This window comes from Amaranthus tricolor, chromosome 8 (genome assembly GCF_026212465.1).
Source record: "Amaranthus tricolor cultivar Red isolate AtriRed21 chromosome 8, ASM2621246v1, whole genome shotgun sequence".
NCBI lineage: Eukaryota > Viridiplantae > Streptophyta > Magnoliopsida > Caryophyllales > Amaranthaceae > Amaranthus > Amaranthus tricolor.
This window is the reverse complement of record NC_080054.1, coordinates 25,983,017-25,993,557: the sequence shown is the minus strand read 5'-3', so window position 1 is coordinate 25,993,557 and position 10,541 is coordinate 25,983,017. Positions and strand designations below refer to the sequence as shown.

The 10,541-nt window shown below is 33.0% G+C and overlaps 1 protein-coding gene and 1 pseudogene across 1 annotated transcript; both read right to left on the bottom strand.

The window, feature by feature from the left end:
* Window positions 1-1,368: 1,368 nt before the first annotated feature.
* LOC130821114 (dehydration-responsive element-binding protein 1B-like) lies at window positions 1,369-6,433 on the bottom strand. The gene has a single exon (XM_057686752.1). The coding sequence runs from the start codon at window positions 2,341-2,343 to the stop codon at window positions 1,687-1,689; it is 657 nt and encodes a 218-aa protein (XP_057542735.1). The 5' UTR covers window positions 2,344-6,433; the 3' UTR covers window positions 1,369-1,686.
* Window positions 5,121-10,210, bottom strand: LOC130821113 (putative clathrin assembly protein At2g01600; annotated as a pseudogene).
* Window positions 10,211-10,541: the final 331 nt, after the last annotated feature.

Genomic DNA, 10,541 nt, shown 5'->3' with positions numbered 1-10,541 from the left:
TTTTTTTCTTTTTGGAAAATAATAATAATAATAATAATAATAATAATAATAATAACCATAATAATAATAATAATAATAATAATAATAATAACCGTAATAGTTATAATAATAATAATAATAATAATAATAATAATAATAATAATAATAATAATAATGATGATTAAAAAATCCATGCAGATTCATATTAAGACTTTTAGTTTTCTCATATGGTGAATTGATTATAATTAATTAATTTACATTTACAATGCTTAAAAAAGCTCAATTAATAAATGGGCTGTTGGAATTCTCCATGAAACTCAAGCTTTCCTTATTATATATATCAACATAATCCAATCTTCAACAATTAGTGATGAAAAATCAAAGCAAAAAGAAAAAAAAGAAAAATGGAATATCAAGAGAATGAAACGGTAATTTTAAAGTTTTTGATTGATTTTTTATTTATCATTATTATTATTATTATTATTATTATTATTATTATTATTATTACTATTACGGTTATTATTATTATTATTATTATTACGATTATTATTATTAATATTATTATTAAAATTATGATTATTATATTTATTATTATTATTATTATGATTATTACGGTTATTATTATTATTATTATTATTATTATTATTATTATTATTATTATTTAAAAGAATATAAAAAAGTTAATAATATTATTATTGTTGTTATTAATATTATTATTATTATTATTATTATTATTATTATTATTATTATTATTATTATTATTATTATTATAAATTTTCCAAAAAGAAAAAAAAAAGTGAATCGCCCAAAATTAGGCGATTGAACCGGGGTCCAGTCGCCTGGTTCTGGGCGACTGAACCGGGGTCCAATCGCCCGGTTCTGGGCGACTGAACCGGGGTCCAATCGCCCGGTTCTAGACGATTCAATTTTTTTTTTTGAACAATAATTATTATTATTTAATTTTATTATTGTTATTATTATTATTATTATTATTATTATTAATTTATATTCTTTTTGAAGAATATAAAAAGTTAATTATTATTATTATTGTTATTGATATAATAATAATAATAATAATAATAATAATAATAATAATTATTATTATTATTATTATTATTATTATTATTATAAATAAGAAATTTAAAATGAGTGGCAAAATTGTAATTTTTTAAAAATCAGGGGCAAATTCGTAATTTCATTTGGAGGGGTGGCGATAAAATGAAAAGGGTGGCGAAATTTAAGGATCGGGAATTAAAATGGTATATGACTCAATTTCACTCAAAATAATTCAACATGCAAAAATTAAAAATTAAATCAGTTGCGTATATGCAAAATCCAAATTTAGCCCTAAAACATCTTACCTGTGACTCGACTAAACACTTTCCACAGTATCATAAGGATATTCCAAATTTCCAATTACCCTTTGAACAAATTGAATTTTTTTTTTTTTTTTCTTAACTTTACAGAGTATACTAAATAACTGATTACTTGCCGTACCCACAAAAATTCGGTTAAGGCCAACTAACAACAGAGTACTTCACTTCCCAATAAAATACTCTGTTGTTTTTAATTAAAACAAACAAATATATGTTTGTTTTAATTAATAATACACTAATCATTAATTATAAACAGAGAAATTATCTTCTTTTTACAAATTAAAGTACAATAACCTAAACTCAATACACTAATCGTAATTAACTTTCATAATTATATAGAATAACTCCATAATGGCAAATCACCACCTCCATAACCCATATCTTCGTCATCGTAACTGTTGCTCCAACCAGTTAAATTTGGAGGGGGTAGCATTCCCATACCTTGATACATATCAGCTAAAAACCCCGGTGTACCACACTCATCGTCCATGTAATAAACATTCTCACCACCACCACTGGTGTTCGCGGTCGGTTGCGCCTCCATGCCAACCACCGTCTCCCCCTCCACAGCAGGTGGTTGAGGCCTAAAACACTCTGCCGCCTCAGCCGCAGCACGCTGAATATCCTTAGTATCAGTAGAGCTAGGAACACGCAGTCGCCACGCAGAGTCTGCAAAGTTGAGACACGCGCCGTTACGGCCACGCAGAGCCATGGCCGCCACATCATGGGCCCGTGCAGCCATCTCAGCCTTGGGAAATGTCCCCAGCCATATTCGAGTTTTTTTATTAGGCTCACGGACTTCACAAACCCACTTACCTGAGTTTCTCTGACGGATACCTCTGTAAACTGGGTGTCGTGTCTCCTTAAACTTTTTTCTACCCGCTCGTTTCTTCGGGTTCTCTGATGCCAGCATGAGCCCCTCTTCATCTGTTGAAGGGGGGCTCATACCTTCATATGGTGATCCATAGTTATTATAAAAGATATCCATATCTTCAAATATAAGTATCTTTATAAGGTTGAGTTATGTGTGGACGAAGTTGAATTTCTTCTTGGAAAATGATGAGTGTGATGTATGATAGTAGCTGAACTATGTGTGTGCGAAGGACAATTAGTTTACAGATATAATCAAAATTTGGCTTTGTGTATGATAGCAGTAATAGTGTTGGACAATTTGTTGTTGTATGTGATGTAAATTGGATTGTGTAGTTATAAGTAGTTTAGTGTTGGATAAAATATGAACACAAATAAGGGGATATATATACCTATGGATATAATGAACACTAAGAAAAGTGGTGTACTTCATTTTTGTCGAAATCTAAGGGAAAACCGTAAACACGGAGGATACAAAGGATACAGCTGGTGCCTTGGTGGTTGTAAGGTTGATAATGAAAATGGTAATGGAAGGGGGAGTTCGACTGAGGTTCCAATCTTCAAAAGGTTTGAATTGGTCCCAGCTGTTTTAATACAAGTGGGGTAAAGTCTAATAACGTAGTGACACTTTTTAAGTGAGTGAAATTATAATAAATAAATCATAAAACTTTATTAAGGTACTTTTGTGGGGACATATTGAACTGAAATACTAAACTATATTTCTAGATATTTCATGGAGATTAGAATAAAAAATTAAAATCAGCTTGTCATGGTCGTCAATTCAAAGGGGGCACTTGGAGAGTGACCAGGATATAGAAAGTAGTTATTCAGTTGTACTTGTCCTTATTTAAAAAAAAAAATTGAGTTCTTTTTTTTTTTTTTTTTCTACGTGGCACAATTTTTTTTAAATGCTTTCAATTTGTTATTTGATAGATATTAAGTTAATATTTTAACCATAACAACAATTTTTTTCCTTAAAAAAGATGTCGCAATCACTCTTATTGGCATGTATTTTTAACCATAATAACTAAAAGTTTCACTACATGTTTTAAGCCCACAGTCCGAATTGCTCAAACATAATTTCCAACTAAAACTACCCGTTTCTTTACCTACCCCACATCTTTGACCCGGTTTAACCCCAAAAACCTAACCCCAGAAAATCTAATTGAATGCGTTAATAATATTGATAGCCCTGGTCAAGATTGGGAAATATATCCCTATCTTACTGACCAAGACATAGACCTTACCTCTGTCACACATGAGCATACAGAGGAAACAGGAAATGCGTTAGAACAAACAGAGACTTCAGAAGAGCAAAGGTGTAATACAGAACATGAGCATTCACCAAATATAGATAATATCAAAAGGTCACAAAGAGTATGCAGACCTCCTGCACACCTCACTGATTACTATTACAATAATAGCCAACATTGGTGTGGCATAGTAGAAAGCAAAACAATGAGTAAGTACTCACAAAATCAATAGAATAACACACATCAAGAACCTAAAAACTACAAAGAAGCCATAAAGAATTCAGCTTGGCAAATAGCAATGGACAAAGAGATCAACGCATTAGAACGAAATAAAACATGGGATTTAGTAACATTGCCTACAGAAAAGAAAGCAATAGGCTGTAAATGGGTCTACAAAATGAAATACAAATCAGATGGGAGTCTTGAGAGATTCTAGGCTAGATTGGTTGCAAAAGGGTACAACCAAAAATTTGGTACAGATTATGAAGAAACTTTTTCACCAGTAGAACCATTAGGTGCCTAATTTCAGTAGCAGCCCACAGAAAATGGACCCTATAGTAATTAGATGTCAACAATGCCTTTTTGCATGGAGAGCTTAAAGAAGAGGTGTACATAGATCCTCCACCAAGATACGCTAAGGCAAAAGGAAAAGTATGCAAGCTTAAGAAATCCTTATATGGACTTAAGCAAGCATCTAGGCAATGGTTTGCAAAATTAACACAAAAATTATCATTACAAGGTTATTCTCAATCAAGGAATGATTATTCCCTTTTCATCAAGAAACAAGGTCATCACATCACCATCTTAGCTATATATGTAGATGACATTATATTGACTGGCAACAACCATCAAAAAATTGAGGAAACTAAGGCTTTTTAACAAAATTCCTTTAGTATAAAAGACTTAGGAAGATTGCACTTCTTCTTAGGAATAGAGGTTAACTATTTTCCTAATGGCATCACTCTATCACAGAATAAGTTTACTAAGGAATTATTGATGAGGTTGAATTCAACAGAAAGGAGAACACAACACCCTTGCCTATAAATCTCAAACTATCTGCTCAAGAAGGTACCCTACTGGACAATCCTAACACTTTATAGAAGTATAGTAGGCAAACTCAACTACTTAACCAACACTAGACTAGATCTAGCTTATGTTGTGCAAGTCTTGAGCCAATTCATGCAGACCCCAAGAACCTCACACTGAGAGCACTTAAGTATACTCTACGATAAAAGTTCTATTATAAATTTTGATTAAAATATATTTTTCAGAAAACTTGAATTACTACGATAAACTAAATTTTTATCAAGTGAACAATTTACATTGTGATGTCCGTGAGATGAGTCGTAACACTGCTAGGTGTCGCATACCGTGACATTAGTAATTTTCTTCAACGACCAACCTCTTCAAATCATCTTTCCTAATATGCATATGAGACTTAATGCTGCTGTTGCCTCTTTTTATGTCTCATATGATAAAGGCCACATTTATTAGTCTATTTTCTCCAAACATGACCCTCTTGAAAGAGATTACGAATCTGTTATTGAACTTCTCCATTCTAGAAAGCTTTCATCCCTCAAACCCAGATAAGAGGATTTAAAATCTTGACTTTTTTTAAAAAAAATCTCATGTGCTTCTTTCGTTTTATTTTATCTTTGTATCCTCATATTCCACCTCATTTTCCTTCAGTCAAAGTGATTTAGAGAGCTAAGATTTCCTTTGAAGTTAGAGATTTCTCGTGGCTCGTGGCTTTGGGCAAACTCAACATCTTGGTGAATCTTCAAAAAGGCGCCCTCAATCTTATATTAATCCACAATGGTGCATAATGTGTTCTAAAAACCTGAAAGATAATGATCACTTACGCAACTTTGCAAAGGATATTTGGAGCAAATTATTTAGCATCGTTGGAGTCTTGGATGGAACCTTCGACAATTGGAGCCTTCCATCAAATGAGATATTTGGGTCTTGGATCTAAGAGCCAACTTGGTCATTTTTGGTGACACTGCATCTTTGTCATTCTTTGGCCATTTGGATAGAGAGAAATAGAAGAATGTCTACGGAGAGATTTCTTCGGTTAGATGCAGTTCAGAAGAGAGTCGAGTACTTTGCCTTGATTTGGTCAAAAGCTAATGATTTATTTTTGGATTATGGGTTAGGAAATCTTTGTAAATCTTCGTAGGAGTGATTGGAGTTTCTTATAGTACTTTTTCCGAGCTTTAGGAATGCGTCATCAGTGTTCTAGTAACCTCTGCTTATAGTCATTAATAAAACTTTTTCTTTATCATAAATAGCAATCATGTGAAAAAGCTACTCGTCAAACTTTATTTTCTACCACAATTGCAATACAAGAAGTCGCCTTCTCATACTTGAAAGTGATCAAAGCAAACTAATGAACATGTTGCCTTCTGATTAATGGCAGTTCCTCTATTAACCAGCTTAGATGACAGTTTCACAATATACACCTCAACAAAAATATGGGTTCAAAAGGGTTTCAACTCTATGCATAACATCAAGACCTGGTATACTCGGACTCATCTTCTGAGTCAACAAAGGCCAAGAATAGCTTGTATATTCTCCAGGAAAATGCTTCTAAGCAATGCTTGCATGAACTTTGAAATTCAGGATCTAACAAGAATCATCTTTAGTAAAAATTTCAAACATAAGTATAGATTTACCAACAGAACAGCTCAAGGATGTAGATCAAACCCTGATGTTTTAATTTGTTCAAAAATCTTAAATTTAAGCTTTTTATTGGGGTACACAAAATAAATGACCCTACTAGACAAACTCCTCATGAACTCATGTGTAAACAATCTTTCCAGGCTAAGCTATTGGGCATGGCATTAAGGGGAATAATGCCAAACCACATTCAAAGGACCTGTAGATGACAGTTGCAAAAGCTGTGACCCTGAGATTAAAAGGTGGAGTACCGTAAAACATCAAAAGAGTCAACTTTTTCTGATCATAAACACTATTAATAACAATTGGACTGATGTATCATGTATGTGGATGTGTGTTCCAAACACACGCTTGCAGAAAAAGCTTAGAAAAGCACTGACAAACTGGAGAAGAAAGTTGACGAGTCAAAAGATCTACATACCAAAGCAAGCGCATACTGTATAACATAATTTCCAAGAGCTGCTCCTTCTGGTTGCCAACAGAGAAAAATAAATTCGAGAAAACAAATTCCGAACTAAATGAGAGATCTAAAAGAGAAACCACGTACCCGGCACCCAATTAGACGATATAGCAATTGTTGTAAAGCCGGCAACTGCTCCAAAAGTTCATCTGAGTCCAAATTCCTTGTTCTACTGTAACCCTGGTCAACGATCAAAACTGAAGTATGAAAAAGTATGTTCTCATTAATCAATATATATTTCATATGAAGAGGAGAATGTGCAGTATTTTCAAATAGATAAATGCAGGTTACACTTCTTTAGTTCTTTCTAGAATAGCTGCATTTTTTAAAATTTCATACCAGTACAAAATACACTCAACAACAGGTACAAACTACAATAACAGAATTTTAAAGAAAAATGAGACAAATCACTTACAACGGTCAATCAGAATAACTTCTTTGTTATTACAAGGGGAAGAACTTAAAAAGCAAAATCATAAGTTGCAGAACTTCACGTTTTAAGAAATGTCACATTAGTTGCAGAGCGCCATATATATATTAAGTATCTTTCCTCACCGACTTTCTCACCTTTTCTTCAATCCTCCCACTTTCTCTCACACATTTTCTTCTCTCTTCCCACTTCCCTGCAGTAATAGTTTTTCTAATAAAACTCCCACTAAGAATTTATAACAAAACTCGAGAGTTGATGTTTATATTTGTTAAGAAGAAAGAAGCATTACATTACTGCGTATTGTTTTTAATTTTCAGATTTTCAAACTTAAAGTCATCTGATTTTTTGTTTTCACATTTGTTATGTTAAAAATAAAAATGAGTTTTAATTGTCTTTTATTTAAATACATAGCTTGAAGTGTTGTTTTAAGTGTAGGCCACAAGTAAATTATGAGATAGAACTACTGTTTACTCTTCTCACATAAACATTGTATTTCAAAGAGCGCCTGCATAATAAATGTAACTACACTATAGAAAAGATTTGGTATCATATTAAAAACCTTGACTTTCTATCAAACAACTCAAGCTTAGCAGTTTAGTTTTAAGCACAGAGATATCAAGGGGTGAAAAACACAAGACATAAATAAAGATTATTACAATATCATACTCATAGAGACAAAGGGCAGTCAGCCTAGTGAGGATAATACAAGATAAAAAGGCAGCTCCTCCGCTTTTGAAGACCAATATCATCTGTTGACATTGGTGGTTCTCTACACCAGTAAAAGTATGGAGTGAGCTCTGTTCTTTGAACTCTTGCAATTTGTAGTGCTATACATTTTTAAATCATGAGTCTTATCAAATAAATGCACCATTATTCACATCCAACTATTGTTTAAACTTCAATTTGGGTACATGGAAATGATGTTCCTAACTTTTAAATAGATTTTCTGTTTCCCTTTCCCTTTCCCTACGGGTCATAGATGTTACAGATGTATCCGAGTAGGCTTTTATTTAATATCCACTTAATATTAAAGGCACTCAACAGCACATTTACAAGACATTACAAGACAGAAAACAATCCAATTAAAGCAAAGAGCGGTGAGACTGATGACCATCTCCAAACAGAAAACTCACTATATTGCAACGTTTGAAACCAATACTGAAAACAACACCAGAGAACCAATCTGATACAAACTTCAGTACCAGAAGGACGAGCCTCATCCACATTTTTAAATTTCGTATTCTAGGATTGTGGAAGTGAGGTAACCATTAGTGTTTCTCAATGTCATAGAGGTACTCGAGATTTTTTCAGAAGGCCACATTTTGTATCGACCTACTATTCAATTCAGCCAAAATATGGTACAACGTACACACAACCATTCAGACTCATTGTTATATTGCATCCATAAGCTCAGTACATCTAACAAAAGAAATAGGCCACAATTGCAACATGAAAGATTGAATCCATACCTTCTCCTGCCCCTCGGCAGGTTTTAACAAACGCTCAACTTCAATGACATACTTCAAAACTCTAAAACACTCAAGCCGTTCTTCCAAGAATAGTGCATAAGTACGAACCCAGGCAGAACTGTCCGAAGCTGCAACAATTATTAAATCATAATTGAGATGTCGCATGCTTACACACAAAATTATAAGAAAGTCGCATAAGGGGAACAAAGAACGAAACAAGAGAGCAAGATACAAGAATACACTAGAGTAAAGAACAACCAATTGGGCTTGAATCATCCTTGAAATTGGAGAGCCGCAGTATACGTCCATGCTGTGAGAAAGCTAGAAGTTCTTCCCTGAAAGTTGGATCACCTTCCCTCAATAACCTATGCACAACTATCAATGTTTTAAGTGCTACCTGTTCAACAAGGTGTAAAAAACAGCATAAGAATCCTATCAAGCCCACCAAGGGAATCTATATTGAAGGACAATACAATAAATCAGCAAAATAACATTTTCATGATAAACTGCAGATTACAGATTGAACACCGAATGCATAATACATTGAACAGTCATAGCACTAACTAATAGTCCAAAACTATTACTCCCTACGTCCCCTTAAACTAGCTACATTTTCTTATCACTTTATCCTACTGAATTTGCCTATATAACTTGCTCAAAATGAGCCAACACTTTCTTCGAAATTCTATTCCGCACATCTAATCTCTCTTCACACAATCAAATTTTCATATTTTTGTCTTGATTTCTCCAAAACCAAACCAAACTACAATTTCTTTTTAAATTTGTCCTGATCGAAATTGACCCTAGTCATTCTATAATTCTCATCCACACATCCAAATTTAATTACATGTTGTCCACGCATTTTTTGCACTACCAATACACCTTTTTCTCATTTTCAAAGAAACACCAAACTTGTCCCAAGGCAAGAATGGAATAAAATCTTATATAATAGTCCAAATTCCATAATGTATGATCATATCCATATGCAAACAGAGGTGAGAAAGAGAAATGTCCCAAGAAAAAGAAAAACGGAAAAACAACATAATTTTGTAAAATAAAAGAATCAGTACCGTCCAATTGCGGGTCTTGGCTAATCGGCGAGCAAGAGCATTAAGACAATAAACAACATCAACCCGAGGTCTGATAGCAGATGTAGCAATCAAAATCTCTGAAACAAAAATGAAAATCATTAATTACAAATAAAAATTAACGATCGATCGACACAAAATGAAGTAAAAACCCAGAAACTCACTTCTAAGATGCCGTTCTTTGGGAGGACATTCAACGTGATTCGTGGCCTTAACAATCGCCACATCCAAATCCTATAGTAGCAATTAAGCGTATAAAAATCGAAAAAAAGGGTAATTACTAGTCAATAAGAGGGGGAAAAGGGAATGAAAAAGACTTTGTAATCACTGTTGATTTGAGCAAGACCGACTTTGGTATGGTCTTTAATGGCGCCTAAGCTCTCCTCCATGTTACAGTAGCCATTTTGGCAACCTTATCAGTATCTATACTGGATTTCCGTTGGAATCAAACAAATTTCTGTCTGTGAATTACCGCAAAAAGGGGCGAGATGATAAATACTTCTATAGTTCTATGACGAACGTAAGGAGAGAAAAAAGGAAAAAATCTTGTGGGTGGGCGAAAGACGGTGGGAATTTGGAATTGGAACAGTTGAGTTTACGTGTATTTTGTTACAACAAATCTTCAAGACATTTCCAACGATCACTTTAAAATTATAAGTAATTAATTAAAGATTATAAAAAATATTTTTAATATTATAAGTGATTAATTTAAAATTTTAAATAATTATTTTATAAAAATAAGCATACATTAAATCAACTTAATAAAAATAATCTCTTTATAAGCTTTTGTGTTAAAAGACTAACATACTCTTATTGAAAATGACACATTATGATAATAAAAATTGTCAATTTAAATGAAAAATTTTAATTCACATATAGTCACTTTGTTGGCTTTATTGCCAACTCTTATGCCTTCATTCTTCTTAATTCTTACTCC

Excerpts from the sequence above, each read along its gene's own strand:
- LOC130821114 (XM_057686752.1), bottom strand. The coding sequence starts at position 2,343 with ATGGATATCTTTTATAATAACTATGGATCACCATATGAAGGTATGAGC.